General features: G+C 38.2%; 1 protein-coding gene across 2 annotated transcripts; it reads left to right on the forward strand.

Annotated features, from left to right (window-relative positions):
- Positions 1-89: 89 nt before the first annotated feature.
- On the forward strand, positions 90-16,171 carry p2rx3b (purinergic receptor P2X, ligand-gated ion channel, 3b). 2 transcript variants are annotated; one of them, XM_017710180.2, is made up of 13 exons: positions 90-1,193; positions 5,762-5,904; positions 6,995-7,130; positions 7,311-7,382; positions 8,785-8,854; positions 9,497-9,590; positions 9,755-9,832; positions 10,739-10,880; positions 12,604-12,740; positions 13,955-14,048; positions 14,140-14,205; positions 14,437-14,514; positions 14,628-14,768. In XM_017710180.2, the coding sequence occupies exons 2-13, from the start codon at positions 5,783-5,785 to the stop codon at positions 14,766-14,768; spliced, it is 1,230 nt and encodes a 409-aa protein (XP_017565669.1). In that variant the 5' UTR covers positions 90-1,193; positions 5,762-5,782. The 2 variants fall into 2 exon arrangements, with proteins under 2 accessions (XP_017565669.1, XP_037394431.1); XM_037538534.1 differs by lacking the exon at positions 90-1,193 and having other exon boundaries at positions 5,783-5,904; positions 14,628-16,171.
- Positions 16,172-18,844: the final 2,673 nt, after the last annotated feature.

The raw sequence follows: 18,844 nt of genomic DNA on the forward strand, positions 1-18,844 counted from the left end.
ATCTCTTGTTTTTCTTTATCTCTGTGTTTCAGACAACCGTACATAAACAATTGCATCTGAAGGATAATGTCACTAAGTGGAAACCTTGTGTGGTTTCTGACAAGAGAGGGAAGAACTTGTGGTTATAACAAAAACCTTTTCTTCCCAGGTGTGGTTTGTGAAAGAGGGAGAAACAGGGAAAGGATGCAAGTGAGGTGATGGTCACAAAAGTGCTTTTAAGCTTAGCTTGTTTATGATGTGGTTTCAGAGTGGAGCGAAAGAAACCATGCTGGAATTAAGGAGTCAGACGAAGGAGACCCTTTTAGAGTTCAAGTGAGTGTAATTCGAAACTAGATTCATAAACACACAGACAGACATTATAGTGCACATTAACTGTGTCTGATTGCTCCTTTCTGACTCATATCGCCCCATCAGTTAAGTGACGGTCCATTCTCTCTGTAAAAGCGGCGTTATATTGTTTTTATTATTCTCTTGTTTGGCTTTTAACTGTCATTCTCTGCTTTTACCGATGAGCCAGTGTTGGGGTATTTACTCAAAATGTAATCCATTACAAATGACAAATTACTTCTTTCACATTGTAATAGGATCACGTTAGCTACTTATTAGTCCTTGAAAAAGGTGGTCTCACTATTAATTACTTTATTTTGATATTACTTTCTAAGACCCTTACAAATCTGTAGCAGTTGAAAGTACAAAGGAAATTTGAAAGGATTATTTAGAAAGATAGCCAAGCACACAAAGCCAGTTATTACGCATAAGGATGGGCACAGATAATCTATATGGACCATTCTACCAAATTAGTATTCAGACCTGAGATGTCTACAAGGATTATGTTATAATGATTGTGATAGTAATAAACGAAATATATGCGCAATCATTTATATGGTATTTTCTGTTGGGAGGTGTCTGTCCCAAACTGTAACCCCTAAACGTCAACTTGTGAAAATAATACTTACATTTTTTTTTTTTTTTTGCATTTTTCTTTTCACTGTTTGTTTAAGAGCATTTTCATTTTTTAAACTGAAGTTGAAAGATTAAGGTTTATCATGAGCTTAAATTTGAATTAAAAAAAAATAATTGTTCAAAAAATGCTGTCCCATTTTTTATGTCACTCCCGAAACACAAAGAGGACGTGAGACTGCATCCCTGTCCCTCATGGTCACATGATGAGCGGTTGAGTCCACTGTTTTGAGGTAAATGTGTCACAAAACCAGAAAATCAGTGTGTAACCTTAAGACTTGCAGCCACTGAAACACATTCCCTACAGTTAGATAAATAAATTCTCACTACTGAAACATTTGGTAAAGTTTGGGAGGTGGTAATATAGTTTGGGTACTGATAAAATGGAATGTCCAGTCATTTATTTTAATAAATGTAATTAAAGTATAGGGTCGTTCAGAGCAAATGTTTTCAGTCTGAAATGGGTTTTTAACTCTGACTTTGAACCAGTTCAGTGGAATGATCCCTGTAGGATAAAATGTATTACTTAAATGCATCGCATTGAATTTACATTGTTCTCTTATATATCAGTAACACAAGTAATAAAAGTCTTACTAAGACAGTAACTGTACTGCATTACACTACTTTGTTACAGGAAAAAGCAGTTTTATTACTGTAACCTGTAACTTTCTACCATGTTACCCTCTGACCTTGCATGTGCCAGTTGTAAGGTTTGTTTACACAGTTTGAAATTGTTTTTGCCCCTTTCATGCTGTTCTAGAATGTTCTTCCCTATTCACACTAATCTAGAATGTTATCCTGATTCACATTCACCTTGTTCTAGAGGGTTCTCCATATCCTCACATTTATTCTATATTCTAGAATAATTAATTCTTTTTAATCCCACAAATGGGGAAATCTCACCTCCGCATTTATCCCATCCGTGAAATGAAACACCACACACACACACACACACACACACACACACACTAGGGGGGCAGTGAGCACACTTGCCCGGAGCAGTGGGCAGCCCTTTCCATGGCACCCGGGGAGCAGTTGGGGGTTAGGTGTCTTGCTCAAGGACATCTCAGTCATGGACTGTCGGCGCTGGGGATCAAATCAGCAACTTTCTGGTCACAGGCCCAGTTCCCTAACCTTCAGCCCACAACTGCCCCGTTGGGGAATACTGTTCCCCATAACACTGTTCTAGAATATTTGTCCTCTTTTACAGTTCATCTCTCTGCGTTGCTTATGTGGCTAATTGAATTCTGACTCTTGTAGTATTTACCTATGCAATGTATCGCATAAATGATTTGATGAAATTGTGCGTCCAGCGTTTTGTGAAAGTTTGTGGTCTTAAAGCTGACCTTCCCGACAAGAAGCAGTGGTGTCTCTCATCCTATGTGCATCATGAACCTCCTTTCTTTTTTCTGTCCATTTTCTCTCAATCTAGTTTGCTCTTCATTGCATTTGCTGCAGTCTTATTTATCAATTTATATTGAGTCCAGTCCATTTTCTCACCCGCTCTCAGTCTCTCCCCTTCGCTCTTTCATTACATATATATCGCTCACCCATTCCCCTTCTCTCGCCTCAAGCTCCTGTTTCAAGAGAATCAAATCAGACATCCGGCACTCAGCATCACTCTCTAATGATCGTAATCTTACTCTCACTCCAACCCCCTGCGCTGACATCTTGACTCTGCTCGTATGCTGTGCTTTACTGTTGCTGTGTATGTTATTCTGTGTGCTTTTGGCACAGAGCAGTGCCCCTACATGAAGGGGAAACCACAAGCTAAATGGCCCATTTGCTGTCCATGTTAAAAGGTTACCGTTGTGAGTGGTCAGAAGAAAACCTCTCAATTTTCATCCTTTGTCAGTTTTTGATGTAATTTGAAAAAAAGGTTGTCCTTTACATTTTATGTACATTTCAAGACCAAAAAATCAGCGCAAAATGACCTGTGTGTGTCTGTGTGTGTGTGTGTCTCTTGAGAAAAGTGCATTCCTTTCATTTCTTTCACATTAATGTCTATAGTGGTGTAATTACTGGATTTTCCGTTGTGGTAATATAGTTAACAGCAGCCACTCTGTCTTTTCTAATGCATTAATTGTGCAATAGGGTGAGATGCGCTGCTGTTTTGCACTCCATTAATGCTGTAAAGTCAATTGCACTTGTATTTCTATGTATTTTTCTTTTTTTTTTCCTTATCGCTCATTTGACATGCTGAGTTCAATGAGCAGGATTGAAACAGTTCTCTTGCCCACTTCTTTCCCCTACAGTGATGTGGGGATTGTGGCATGGAGTGACTTGTTTCTTCTATATGGGAAAAGAACGATTACATCTTACGCTAATTTCAGTATGGTTTAGTAGCATGTGTGTGTGTCAAATTATTAATTGATATTAAATTCCAATATCGTATTAATAATAATTACACTTTCCCATTTACTGGTGAATGACATGTTAGTCACTGATACAGTTTGCTCTACTGACTGGGCTCCTGTTTGGCCAGAATGCCATGCAGAGCATGAATGTCATTATTCATTCACTCAAGCCAAAATAATGCCATTTATTTTGTGATGAAGGCAGCCTATTTATTTATTTATTTATTTATTTATTTATTTAATCCTTCAAACTGTGCGTAGTAGTATCAGCAAATCCAGCCAGTACTGCTTCATGTGAACAGTTTCTCCACACTAAAGTGGGTGAAACCTCATCCATCATGGCAGAGTGGTTTAAGTGATCTGAGTATGAAATTGTCTAAAATCGCAAAAGTCTTGAATATCGATTAATATTTATATTAATATTATTAATATTAATAGAATGTCGGTTAGTACTTTGATTTAGTTGCAAGAAAACAAGGATTCCATGGATGTAACCTGTTGTTCTGTACTGATAATGACATAAGGTATGTACAGCTGTAGGCAGAGGTTAGGGCACCTTTAATCAATTTTGTTGATTTTCTAAGAAAAAAAAATGTACACATCCTCTACAGAGAACACTTCTGCACAACTTAATGTACAAGTACTGTTTATCTTTTTAACCTATTGGGGTGGAAAAAGACCTGTGGCCTGTGCAAAAGTTATGGCACATTTTATATTTTGTTTTATTTTAGTAAATAAATAAATAAATAAGTAAATAAATCCCCCATTTTAGAAATGAGTAAAACTCCCATACACCATTCTCCTTTACCACTCCTTTACCGTTCACATCTCTGCATCTCTCTGTAATTTCACTCTTCCAGTTTCCTATGAATAATGTTCAAGTCTTTTCAGATGTTGTTATGTACTATTATGTACAAACCCAATTCCAGAAAATTTGCGACAGTATGTGAAATACTAATAAAAACAAAAAAGCAGTGATTTAATGAATTCTGTTTGACCTGTAATAACTTTAAAACTGTACAAAACGCAACATTTGATATTTCACCTTATGAACTTCATTGTTTTTTAAAATATATGCTCATGTCAAATTTGATGTCTGCAATACATTTGAAAAAAGTTGGGACATGACCATGTCCAAGATGACACAAGAAGTCTTCTTGAAGGCAGCATATGTTGTTTCAAAATGTGTTAATGCTGCTTTCACAGATGTGCAAGTTACCCACTATTTCCCCACCCCTGGCTTTTGAACTTTACACCGGTAACAATCTGGAAGATTCTGTACTTCTTTGGCCCAGAGAACACAACCTCCTTTACTCGTCAGACCACAATACATGTTTCCAGTGAACATCAGTCCATTTCAGATGAGCTTGAGCCTAGAGAAGTTGGCAGCGTTTGTTTGTTGACATTTGACTTCCACTGTGCTTAGTGCAGTTATAACTTGTGTTTAACTTGGATGCTTTGATGAGTGATGTTTACTGACAACCGTTTTCCATTTTCCTGAATCAGTGGTGTTATCCTTCACTGAAGTATGCTGTTTTTTAAAGCTGTTTTAATGCTATTTTAGAGCGGTGAGTGGGGTCGAAAGTCACATCTATTCACTGGACATTCAATAGACATTTCTCTGGATTAACTTGAATCTGTGTGAAATACCTTCTTCTTCTTCTTTCGGCTGCTCCCTTTAGGGGTCGCCACAGCGGATCATCTGCCTCCATCTTGCCCTATCCATTGCCTCCTCTACTTTCATACCAACCATCTCCATGTCCACCTTCACTACATCCATAAACCTTCTGTGAGGTCTACCTCTTCTCCTTCTACCCGGCAGCTCCATCTCCAACATTCTTTGCCCAATATCTGTGTGAAATACCTAAAATACTTAAAATTGCTCATTGAGTAACATTCTTAAACTTTTTTTTTTCTGATGAATTTTGGCAAAGTGGTGAATCCCGACATTTTTATTTGCATTTTTATTCACATACTGTCTCAACTTTTGGGAATTGAGGTTTGTTTAATAGTGAGTGTCTAATCTTGCTTAAAGACTTCATTTATGTGTTCTCTATTACATGTTCCTTATTCCATGTCAGCATCCTTAAGCAGGGCGAAGGCACTATGTAAAAATAAAGCTGATGATGAAGATGATCTGTTTATCAGTCTTGTATGAACAACAGATGTACCGGCCACTTCCAGTGAGTGTGTGTGAGGCTGAAAGAAGAGGAGGGGATTATAAAGAGGGGAGTGAGAGAGGGAGGTTCCCCAGCACAGACAACCTGCAGCACACTTACAGATCTCTTTATTTAACACCCTCTTTCCTTCTCCGTTGCGTTTTTATGTTCTTTTTTTTGTGTTTTCATGATTTAGAAAAAGTTAAGACTCAGAGACTTAAGAGAACGGAATACCAAAGGAAAACGCACTGATTCACAATCACACGCTGATTTTATTTTGTGCAGTTGTTTCAGTGTGTGTGAGAGATGTGGAGCTGTATAACGGACTTCTTCACCTACGAGACGACAAAGTCTGTTGTGGTCAAGAGCTGGACCATCGGCATCATCAACCGAGTTGTTCAGCTGCTCATCATCTCTTACTTTATTGGGTAAGGCAAGCAGGCGTGAGTAAACTGCGTGTCTGAGAGTGAAATCCTGTCATTCTCTATATCTGTGTCTTTGCAATAATCCAACATTTTAACCCTGTAAACAAACCCTATAAATAGTCTTGTGAACTGTGTCCAGCAGTCCTCCACAGGGCATAGAAGAAGGCATCAAAATTGCTTTTAGGAACAAAATATAAAAATACTTCACTAATGCAGCAAATCAATGTTCTGTCACAGCAAACTGTAAGATTTGATAAAGAATAGAACATGCGTCATCTGAGAACTTTTTTGGGAGTATTGTACATTATATATTTATACACATATGATATGTATATATGATATATATCTATACACATATGTTGGCACATACTTCAGAAAAAAAAGACATAAAAATAAAAAAAGTGCTGTAAGTTTTGCACAGCCAAAATTTTATATGCACTCATTTTTAAACCAGAATCAACAAAATGTGTAATTTAAGGCTTTTAATTTTTTTTCATAATGCTGTATCTTGACCACATATAATTAATATGATCAAATAAGTGAGTGAGATAGCTGTCTTGGAAAAACAATACTGATTTTAGTTACATAATACTTAGCAATAAGTGTAGTTAAAATAAATATAGTATTTTAATAAAAGGACCAGTCAGAGTACACTGTCAGAGGCTGAGAGGATGGTTAGTGTCTGGTCACTTGCAGTGGGATGGTCTAAATCTGATTCCGGTAGAGACACGTTTCTATATGTCATTACTTACATTTTTCGACACGTGTGTCAGGGTCCAATTCTCACAAACCAAAACACGGAGGACTTCAGCACACTGCTGCATTAAACACACCTGATTCAGCTCATCAGCTAATTAGCTTCATTAACTGAATTCAGAGCGTTAGGAGAGGGGAAATTCTTATATCTGCAGCACCTTAACCTGAAGTTTCCTCAGTTTGACATGTCTGCGGTCAGAGATTGTAAATCTACAAAATGTGCCTAGTAAAATAGCCAGTATGAGTAGGTTGGATATAAATGTAAAGTGTATAGAGTGCTATGACTCATATGATTCAGTCGTACTCTTTAACGTTTGCTTCTCTCTCTTCCTCATAGCTGGGTGTTTTTGTATGAAAAGGCCTATCAGGAGAGAGACACCGCTATAGAATCATCAGTCATGACTAAAGTAAAAGGATTTGGCAAGCATCATAACAAGACCATGGATGTAGCGGACTACGTCACTCCTACACAGGTAAATCATGTGCGAGCAGTTTGTCTAGTTTAATTAATAAAGCAAAAGGTTTAAGAACTGTGTCCTGTTGTAGTACATGGAAATTAACTGTGTGTGTGTGTGTGTGTGTGTGTGTGTGTGTGTGTGTGTGTGTGTGTGTGTGTGTGTGTGTGTGTGTGTGTGTGTGTACTTGTCAATCAGGGGGCTTCAGTGTTCTGTATCATTACCAAACTCATCACCACTGAGAACCAGGTCCAGGGCAAATGTCCTGAGGTCAGTCAACCACAGCTTTATCATTCTAATATCTAAATGTTAAATGTGATTTGAGCAGATATACAGTATTATGTCCAAGACCTCCCTTCATTTTTTTGATTTCCAGACAAACCGCCATTAAGTACAAGTTCAGAAAAAAACTGAATTATCATAATTTATTGTAAGTTTATGTCAGGGCTGATGTGTGACAGAAGGATAGCAGCAAGAGTGAAAGGGAAGGTCTACAAGACAGCAGTGCGTCCTGCTATGATGTCTGGTTTGGAGACTGTGGCTCTGTCTAAAAGACAGGAGGCTGAGCTGGAGGTGGCGGAGATGAAGATGCTGAGATTTTCGTTGGGAGTGACAAGAATGGACAAGATTAGAAATGAGCAGATCAGAGGGACAGTGAAGGTGGAGCAGTTTGGAGATAAAGCCAGAGAGGCCAGGTTGAGATGGTTTGGACATGTGTTGAGGAGGAATAGTGGATATATTGGGCAAAGAATGTTGGAGATGGAGCTGCCGGGTAGAAGGAGAAGAGGTAGACCTCAGAGAAGGTTTATGGATGTAGTGAAGGTGGACATGGAGATGGTTGGTGTGAAAGTAGAGGAGGCAGTGAATAGGGCAAGATGGAGGCAGATGATCCGCTGTGGCGACCCCTAAAGGGAGCAGCCGAAAGAAGAAGAAGAAGAAGATTGTACGTTTATGTAAAGAGATTTTATTCCACGTAATTTGACTATGACAATATATTTAAGATAAAACTACACAGAAACCTCAAAACCTAAATACGATGTCATTATTATCAGTTTTTAGGGTGTCCGTTTGTCCATGTCTTCATTACAGTTCTGATTCCTTCCGGCAGGTTTTCAGTTCTTCAAAGACATTTGTAGGGATATTTTTCCATACCTGCAAGGTTCAGTCTTAGACGTTGGTTGCATTTCCCAAACAATCCCAAACACATTCAGTGATGTTGAAGTCTGGACTCAGTTGTGGTCAGTACTTGTTCTGAGAACACCAGCAGCTTCCTTGTTTGATGTGCAAATGCTCTTTTCGGTCTATTTTCTTTCTTTTCTTATGGGCCTCTTGACAGCTGCACGTCATTCAGGCAGTTGAGACTGTTGAGTCTTCTCACAGTGGTGGCAATAGTGAAGCGTGATTATCTGTCAAAGATGAAATCTTTAAGTGCTGTTTAACCGATGGTGACATTTTTGTTGGTCTACCAGGCCAGAAAAAATTAATAATGTAATGGCTTTTTTTACTGGACATGAAATAAATGAAGGATGGACTCTGACTTTTGCACAGTACTGAACAACCACTGAATCTTAGTTTGTGCCATACTCACAGAACAAAATACTGAGTACTGGTTACTCATTTGAAGATACAACTTTTAATATACTGTGTCTGTGTTCGCGTGTTTGTGTTTCAGAGTGAGACGAAGTTTAAATGTGAGCATAATGATAACTGCACAAAATTAATGACAAGGCCGGGTTCAAATGGTAAGATGATCACATGGTCCCAATTCTGCTGTTGTTTCTTCTCTGCTATTATAAGCGCTAATTTTATTATTTCTACTTTCATATAGGCTACCCCAGCACTCAAAAGTTTGAAAGCACACGCCGCATCAGCGTTTCTTGTTATTTTATATACATTTAAAATGTATGCAAGAAGTGAATCAAACAACATATAAAAATGCTGTAATTATCTATTTACATGTTTTTTATCTAACATTTCTTCATTTTTATTGTTGTCCTGCTGAATTTGAAACGTGGAGTTGCATATAACTAAAATATTATCACCCTTTCTAGAGAGTTGATTTTGTATTGTTGAAAATATTGAGAGTAGAGTTTACATGCACTTAATAATCAGAGAACTGCAGAAAATCAAATTTTGTCAGTAATCCGATCAGCGTGTTTATATGCACTTGAGTAATGCGATAATGGGGAACTTCTGCCTTCTCGTGACAGCGCTGCTTGCTCATTTACGTACAGCAGCGTGTTCCACTCATTTGCAGATTATTGAGTGCATGTAAACGCACTCATTAATTGAAGAAGCCATTGAGTGCTACAGTATTACTTTTCAATCAGATCAACCAAATGGAAATATGAGTGAAATGCCATCCATGACTCTGTGCCTATTAGGTTTGCTGACTGGACAGTGTGTGGAATTCAATAGTACTCTCAAAACATGCCAGATCAAAGGCTGGTGCCCAGCAGAGATAGATGATGTCCTGATGTGAGTATGTGGGTGGGTGGGTGGATGAGTGGTATTAGGAGTGGTGGATGAGTTTTAATGGTATAGCATATAAATGGTCTAATTGTGATGGTTAAGTTGATGGGTAGACTGAAGGACGAATACACTGATCAACAGATTTCTTTTTTCTCCTTGTTCTTTCTCAGTAAACCAATGATGGAGGTGGAGAATTTCACAATATTTATCAAAAACAGCATCCGCTTTCCCCGCTTCAACTTCACAAAGTGAGACCCCAAACATGAATCAGGAGCAATGGAATAGCTTCCATAGAGTCATATGTTAAATACTTGCTTATTAGAGGTGCTTGAAGAAGTGCTCTATTGTTATCTCTATTATTATCTCTATTGTTATCTCTATTGTTATCTCTCATATTTCTTCTTATTCTTCTTCCACACTCTTCTGCGATTAATACAGCCCGAACCGCTTAACGTACAGACTCCGTTCAAACTGCGTTTCGAAGGTCTCAGCTCTGTGGCTTGTGCTCTGTATGTTTGGAGCCGATCGGATTGGTAGTTTTTAATACAATTAAGTTTAAAAATTAAAAACCTCCCATAAGAATGAACGGCGGAATGTTCAGAACTTCAGATTCTAACTGACATAGATGACGTCACAGCAGGCCACTCAGTCTCACAGACACAGCCGATCACGCAGGGAATCTGCTTTAAAATCCTTAAACTTTCACCCAGAAACTCCATTTCAGTTTTAAATGGTAGAGAAACTCGTCCTTTCTGAAACCTCAAAATATCTCATCACTTTATCAATTAGCTTTAGAGTTATGAGCATTTGTTTGGCACTAGGCACAGAAAACTGCCCCATTCACTCCCATGTAAATTTCTCAAAATCAGAATCTGCTTGTTTCAAGATTTTCTCTGTAACTCGTCATAACTCAGACATTTTCTCCTCAATACACACAACATTACACCAAAATAATCCTCAAGGGCTCTTATCTCACACCATCTATCTGTTTAAGCGATCACCTACACAGAAACACACACTTGCACCTCTTTTCAAGCACTCTTGCAGTTCCTTCAGGAAATGCACATCTAGTTGTTATTATTATTATTATTATTATTATTATTATTATTATTATGCACTGTCTGACTCTTATACTCTCATTCTGTCTCTCACAGAGGAAACTTCCTGCCCACCATCAACAGTAGCTATATAAAGAAGTGCAATTTTGACTTTGAGAAGAATTCCTACTGCCCTATATTCAAAGTGGGAGATGTTGTCCGCTTAGCCCACCAGAACTTCACCACGCTCGCTGAAAAAGTCAGTGGTATCTCTCTTTTCTGTTCTCTTTTAGGCATGCACATTCTAATGTTTGAGTTACAGCGGTGTTGCCAAGACCATCTTGGTCTAGTACAGGAAAAGTCCAAGTCTATAAGTGAAGACTAAATGAGACTAAATGACAATCAGGATCAAATCCCAAGTCCGTTTACATCTTGCATTAACGTGAGTTTCATGTTAGCCTCTCACCACAACATTTCGGCTCATGTAATTTTATACAAATAACGAAAACACATTTGTTTACACTTGTGTTAAATGTGGTCAAGATCCATTTCTGACCTCCAAAGAAAGTAGTTTGAGTGATCTGATCATAATCCCAGTGCGTCTTGGGTGTGTCTTCACTTGAAAAGCCAGATGTAAACACACCCAAGACACCCTGGGATTATCCTTGATCCAGTCACCAAAATCACGTTAATGCAAGATGTAAACAGGCCCTTTGAGGCTCAAACCATAACTAATCTTTAACTGCTACCAGTCCAATCTCTTGGTCTTTTCAAATTGTTTGGTGAAGTCATTTAGTGAACTGGATCCTTACAGAGTCACCTGGGAGAACAGAATTAATGCTTAAAATTCTATAGTTACTGTTTTGTTTTTGCTGTACAGTTTAAACGAAATTATGTAATTAGATAATTACTTACATAGTTATGTAATAATTACATTTGCATCGATAATATGGCTCTTTGCCATTTCTTTCAGGGGTTTACGCAATCAAGGTAAAACTGTATGATTTTTTTTTTTTCCAAAAACCAAAACTGTACATATAACAATATCTCAAGCAAATTACATTGAAATCATGATAAAATATCTCTTCATGTACTTACAAACACAAGTATGGTGTGCACAAACAAATACCCAAATTAACTGTAAAAAAGGAGTCGCCTTAAAATGTTTACATAAATTGAGCTTCAAATAAGCTGAAAGAGCAAAAGTCACACATTCTTCTTCTGTTAACTTACTGTTAGTAAGTGTAATTAATATTTAAGGCAGCTTGGTAACTAACCTCTTTGAAATTAAAACATAGACTCACTGGCCACTTTATTAGGTAACTTTGTTCAGTTGCTTGTTAACACAAATAGCTAATCAGCCAATCACACGGCTGCAACTCAATGCATTTAGGCATGTAGAGGTGGTCAAGACAACCTGCTGAAGTGCAGACCGAGCATCAGAACGGGGAAGAAAGGGGATTTAAGGGACTTTGAACGTGGCGTGGTTGTTGGTGCCAGACGGGCTGGTCTGAGTATTTCAGAAACTGCTGATCTGCTGGGATTTTCACGCACAACCATCTCTAGGGTTTACAGAGAACGGTCCGAAAAAGAGGAAATATCCAGTGAGCGGTCAGTGTGCCTTGTTGATGTGAGAGGTCAGAGGAGAATGGACAGACTGGTTCCAGATGATAGAAAGGCAACAGAAACTAAAATAACCAACCAGAATCTCTGAGGAACGTTTCCAACACCTTGTTGAAAGTCTGCCACGAAGAATTAAGGCAGTTCTGAAGGCAAAAGGGGGTCCAACCTTTTACTAGCAAGGGGTACCTAATAAAGTGGCCGGTGAGTGTATTTTTTAGTTTTGCGATTTCAGTAATCAGATACTGGCATCTGGTAAAGTCAACAGTGCACGTCCTGCCTTTCTCCCTTTCATTTCAGTTGGTTTGGATATTTTTAACATATTCACATTCAACTGTGCAGTAAGTCTCTCTGTTTCTCAGGGTGGAGTGATAGGCATAAAAATAGCCTGGGTGTGTGATTTGGATAAATCAGTGGAAGAATGCAAGCCTGCATATTCTTTCACTCGTCTGGACGCCATGTCTGAGAAAAACAGCGTGTCACCGGGATACAACTTCAGGTGCTGAGGTCTTGAACTATCTTAACCCTTCAGCTTTCAGCTCGGCATAATTTAATGTTATTACTGGGTTGTTCAGTAACTGCTGTTTAACGAATGTGCACATTATGCAGATTTAAGAGAGGAACTAAAGTATGAGCCAGTATACGGAGCCTTACACCATGTCCTAGCAGCAAATTAACATCCAGACATGTATTGCATAACATTGCATAATCTTTAAGTGTGTGCATCAGGTCAAGATGTAAACAATCAGAAAATAGCTGTTTTACTGATGGAGCTGCCAAACTGGGGGATACTGATTGCATAGAGTGTATAAAGGAATATGTTTTAATACATTGTGCTAAATAACATTAAAAACGTTTAAAAAGCATTACATCATGCTGGTGATGGGCAGCTTAGTTAGATCTGCTTACTTTTGGTCTAATTCCTTATTTACTGCTACTTTTGTTTACCTTCTTACACATCCGTGAGTTTCTCCTTATCCATTTTGAGGTGGAATGGCAGAGATGTGGTGTGACGGGGAGTCGACTAAAAACATCGCATCACATCACACTCTTCTACTCACAGATAGTGTAGACAGACACATTGATTATAAAGGGAGCGTTTTGGTTTCGTCATTGTTGCCAAGGTGTCAGGGTTTAAGGGGTAAAATACAGTTAACACTGAGGAACCTCTGAGATGAGACTGTTTAACCTCTTTCTGCAATCAAATAGAATATTTTCCCTGGAATGTCTCATCAGATGAACTAGGTCACTGCTGGCTCTCTGTGTGGGAAATGTGATTCGGCGTTGAGCTGCTAGTGAGCAACGAGGGGTAAAATGGGAGGGGTGAGAACCATCTACTGGGAAAGCAATTCATGCCTCTCCACAAAGACGCTGAGATAAAATAGACTACGCAACTGCAGCTTCGTTCATATCAAACAATTATGTAGAAACGGCGTTTGAAAAAGCATTTGAACCCATCAGTATGGTAAAAATTCACTTACGGTTTTGTAATAAAGAAATTGGACTTTATGGCTACAGTTAAAGGGGTTAAAGTAGGTTAAACGGACTCAACTGTGTTTTGACACATTTACTTAGAAAAGATCAGAAAAGAACAGAAAATTTATTTACTTATCTCTTATTATAGAAGCCAATGGGCGTGTAATGAACTGAGTGTTACTGTACTGAACTGCACACTTTGCTTCAAAGTCTGAAATTCTTCATTTTTGCTGTAAGGTTTGCCAAGTATTTTAAGGCGGAGAATGGGACTGAGTACCGCACTCTGCTGAAGGCTTACGCTATCAGATTCGATGTGATGGTCAACGGAGATGTGAGTTACCAGTGAACTACCACAATGCTTCCACAATACATCCATTAACACAATTATCAGTGACTCACGCTACTTTGTGGCATCTTTGCAGGTAGGAAAATTTAATATGATCCCAACTCTGATCAATATGGTGGCCGCTTTTACTTCTGTGGGAGTGGTAAGAGTGCAGCTCTGCCGTCTATTACAGACAGTTTCACTCGTCTACATTCTGTTGGATGTTTTGTTCAATTTAGCAGCCGATTAGTGAATTTGACCACTCGCAGTTCAGCCTGTGAGTGTTCTCAGATCAAGCTGGCGGCTGTTAAATTGTATGCATGACATAAATGCAGTTAGAGAGTTTTTGTATGTTTTATGGTTCAGGATTAAACTAAGATGTTTTTGTTTTTAGGGGGCAGTTCTTTGTGATATAATCCTTCTGAATTTCCTGAAAGGAGCTGACCAGTACAAGGCAAAGAAATTCGAAGAGGTACGATTTTCACACATTCGCAGACGTTCGTCATGGTTTTGTACTGAAAAATTTGCTCGACTGACTTGATTCAAATGTGTGCACTTTCTCTTCTGTTTCCTGCCTCCTCCTAGGTCTCAGATGCCCATATTGAAAGAACTGGCTCCTCTATCAGCTCAATGTATCGGACACGGGATCACAGTCAGTTGTCAATCAGACCTGAGGACAAGTTCTCTAATGACTCGGGGGCCTTTTCCATTGGCCAGTATGGTTAACAGCAACTGTTTTGTATTATTTGAACATATGCTCAACTGTGTTTAAGTCATCTCAATACGTCTCAATACCAAAATATTCTGTAAATATCTGTAAGGTATCAGAATCTAGCACTGAGTTAGATATATTGACATATTTCTGCACCAGATGTAATATTTGCATGGTCATTTTTAGGCCTACAGCAATAGAAGATGAAAGAAAGCAGCTTTGTAATTAGAAGCACATCTGCATGTTTACATTTATACAGTTCTCTATAGTTTATCTTTTTTCTTCTTCTTTACAGCGGGGTCCAAAAGTGTGAGACCACTAATGAAAATGCTTCTATTTTGCGTTATTTTCTAATTTAGTGCTAGATTTTTAATTGCAAATTATTGCCAACATAACAATTTCAGTTTTTCTTTAGTTTTCTGTCCTCTTTGCTTTAAAGGCAGCTTGCACTCCACAGTTGTTGGGGAGGGGGGGGAGGTTGTGTGGAGATTTCTGTAATGTGTACATCAGATCCACCTGAGAGTCGTCTGAACATGAGCTTCAATCAGACAAATTAGATTAAAGAAACAGACTTGTCTGTACAGATGCCTTATCATGATCAATGCCACAAATTTGCTCTCATTTGAATAGTAGCCTACACTAAAAAGCTGCTTCATCAAAGTTTTTAGTAAAGACAATTGTTCTAGAAGTATGTACCACTACCAACCTCATCTCCTTCTTGCCCTCCTTCCCTTCTCTACCCCGCTATTACCCTTTGGCCTCCTTTAAGGCCTGACTATGTTTGTTCTATGTACCTCATTATTTGGATAAAAGCGTCTGCTAAATGTAATGTAATGTAAACGTATGTAGTAACTGTTCATCTGCTGAAATTGTTCTATATATGTTCTTCTAGGGTTCTTCTATTGTTACATGCTTGATATTGTAACAGTAGAACTCTTTTTGGTGCTACTTAGAAACATTTTCAATTCATTTCTCTGCATAGAATTATATACAACACATTCTCCATCAATATGAAGAAGGAAAAAAGAACCCTATAAGCAGGTAAATGATTCCTTAAGTACTCAAGGTTCTATATAGAACCATTGTCTTTACTAAAGAACCTTTTTTTAAAGTGTGGAGTGTATCTTAAATATCTTAAACATTTCTTCTTCTCTTTTATAATCAGAACTTTTCTTTGTTTTAAAATTTTCAAAATTCAAAAATTTTCTGTTGTTTAGTTCTGGATTTAAATAAAGCAAGTAATTCCACTTTTGGACCCCACTGTATATTTTCAGATGTTTACGTATTAGTAGAACCTCAAGTAAAAGTTTGAGCCGAGGGAGAGAATGAACAAATGAGCTGGGTATATCAGGTAGATCAGTTTAACTATATGCATTGAACTGAAATCTCAATGTTATATAAAACTGTATAAATTCAAGCCGACTGGGATTTTTTATTGATTGTTTGCGCTTACTGAGAAAATTTGTGTCAAATATGAGAAATGCAGAGCCTTTTCAACAGAGTGCACAGTACGGATTTTCACCACTAGAGGGAGATGTGAAACCACCAATTAATAAAAATAAGATTTGTTTTATTGTGGTCATTTTACCAAATAGGTCCAGAGTCAAGTTCAACGTCCAGGTCAAAACACATTTCTGACTTTTAACTAATTTGGACTTCAGATGGCAATCTTTATGTTTAGACTGACTCTCCAACCTAATTATGTTTATTTTGTTAAAACAAATGATGGAACATTCCACTTTGTCACAACCAGAGCAATCATAACTCTACCGAATCTTTACCAGGCGCTTCAGTAGTGACAATTTTAGCTAAATTTAAGTAGGACTCAAAAATGCCAGTACATGACTAGCAAACACAGCTTTTAACAGCTGTACACATGTAAAATCACAAATATTTTTTCATTATAACACAGTTTTACTGTATTATTCACAGAAGATAAGTGGATTTTATGTTTTGTGTCAGTTCTTAATGTTACACACAGATTTTTAGATTTTGGGACAGATTTACTTAAAAACAATGTGCTCTAGCTGCTCATGTGGCCACAAGGGACAGGGATGCAGTCTCACTTTCTGTTCTGCAATGTAGGGGTGTTGGCTAAAGTGAGATGGTTCCCTGCCTTCTGCCCAATGAGTGCTGGGAGGCTCCAGCTCACCCCCTGACCCAGCAGGATAAGCATCTTATAATCCTTATAATCCAGATAATGTGTGTGTGTGTGTGTGTGTGTGTGGGTATGTGTGTGTGTGTGTGTGTGTTTGTGAGAGAGAGATCTAAATATTTAAACTACAATAAAAAAAATGAATAATTTAGAAAATAATAAAAAACAAAATTATTTTAAAAAATAATTTTAACTCTACGACCTCAGTTTGATGTAATTTGGTAGAATGTTTCAGTAATTTTTTAAAAGGTGGTTGTAAAAAATGTTTCTTAGTGAGTTGAGATACAAAATGTCCATTTTATTTTTAAAAATATATAAAAATATATTGTATGTATGTATATATTCTGTTGTATAATTAGATGATGTTTGTCATGTATAGAGGTGGCGTGTACTGTAGCAGTACTGCAAAGACAAAATGTGTGTGTGTGTGTGTGTGTGTGTGTGTGTGTGTGTGTGTGTGTGTGTGTGTGTGTGTGTGTGTGTGCACCTGTCCATCACACTGACCAGGATCTCTTCCTTTTCCTTTTCACTCTCACATATGGAATTATTATCCTTTCAGCATTTCTATCAGCACAGTTTGTTATGTACAGTGTTTGGCATTAAACCCGGTGCTGGCTGCTGCCTTTAGTCATTATTTTTGAGAAAGCGATGCTGCAAGCCATGAGGGAAGGCGTGTCTCGCAGTGTTATTTCTTCTCCCTAAGTAGGTACAAAAGGAAAACTGTGCCCACTATCAGAGACGCGTTATCCATAACCTCCACCCACCATCTTTCTTATGACTGTATTGCACAGACCAGCTGTGACAACAACCTGAATCACATCTGATTTCTATCATCAACGCCAGCCACAGTAGCAACTGTTAAACAGCCTTTAAATGCTCTTTCCTGAATAAAGATATAAATAAAAATAAATAAATAAGTAGTCAAGATACATAACTCTAGTAATAATCAAGGTGTAAAATACAGACCCCTACCAGGACCCCCTAATTACCCTAGGGGACCCCCTGAATGTCTCCAAATCTAAATTCTGGAGGGTGCTTGAGAATAAACTTATTATGACATTAGGGAAAGGTTATCGTTTAGTCTGCTACACCCACAGTCTCTGTTCTTACCTGACATGAGCTGCAGCACTGGTCTGCCTCAGGTGTGGCTCTATAGCAAACTGGTTCACCCGGTAAGTCCTTCATCAACTAGCAACTGTAGCTATGACTTCTAAAAAACTTTACGGTATCCCGTAGCATGTTTATAAATCTGAATACTTGCCCAATTTCCCAAGAGACTGGTGGAAGGAAGGAATTTTTGCTCATTTCTCAAACTAAAGACATGATGAGCTGCGTCAGATCTTCCTTAATGTGTGGAAGGCTGCATTACCAAACTATAAGAGTGTATTTTTTTGAAAAGAATCATAAAACCAAACACTTTGTTGTCTTTGAAGTAAGCATCAGTGCCACTATGATGACTGAGTTAGCCGGCAGTCAACGCTTGAGAAGCCAGACAACACTGGATCCCCTGAACACCAGGGGGTATTCCACACACTGGTTATGATAACAGTTGTTCTCACCACATCTGAAATGGGTTTTAGGGAACCCTTCCAGGAGGCACTCCTCAAAGCACCAATGAGTGATTTGTTTACCAGCTTCTCCTTTGGGTGGCCCTTCACTGGACGCATACATGTGCATGAAGTCATACAACATGTTGTAGTGTACTCACTCTCTCCCAATCCCAATGTCTTTGTACTGCCCTTATGATGAATATATAGTAGCTGTCGGGACAAAACCTCATCTCATCTATGTCCATGTAGGTGTGTAGGGACTGAGTTCATTGGTGGATGTTGACTCCAATAGATGTGAGAAGTTCAATGTACTCAGAATTTAAAAGCTGTGATAGTTTATCTATGAGTGTACATGATCATCACGTCTCGTCTTAAGGCCAGATCA

This window comes from Pygocentrus nattereri, chromosome 5, assembly GCF_015220715.1.
Source record: "Pygocentrus nattereri isolate fPygNat1 chromosome 5, fPygNat1.pri, whole genome shotgun sequence".
Taxonomy (NCBI): domain Eukaryota; kingdom Metazoa; phylum Chordata; class Actinopteri; order Characiformes; family Serrasalmidae; genus Pygocentrus; species Pygocentrus nattereri.

Excerpts from the sequence above, each read along its gene's own strand:
- p2rx3b (XM_017710180.2), top strand. The coding sequence starts at position 5,783 with ATGTGGAGCTGTATAACGGACTTCTTCACCTACGAGACGACAAAGTCT. Across the intron at positions 12,741-13,954 it reads TCACCGGGATACAACTTCAG|GTTTGCCAAGTATTTTAAGG; the intron begins GTGCTGAGGTCT and ends TTTTGCTGTAAG. Across the intron at positions 14,049-14,139 it reads ATGTGATGGTCAACGGAGAT|GTAGGAAAATTTAATATGAT; the intron begins GTGAGTTACCAG and ends GCATCTTTGCAG.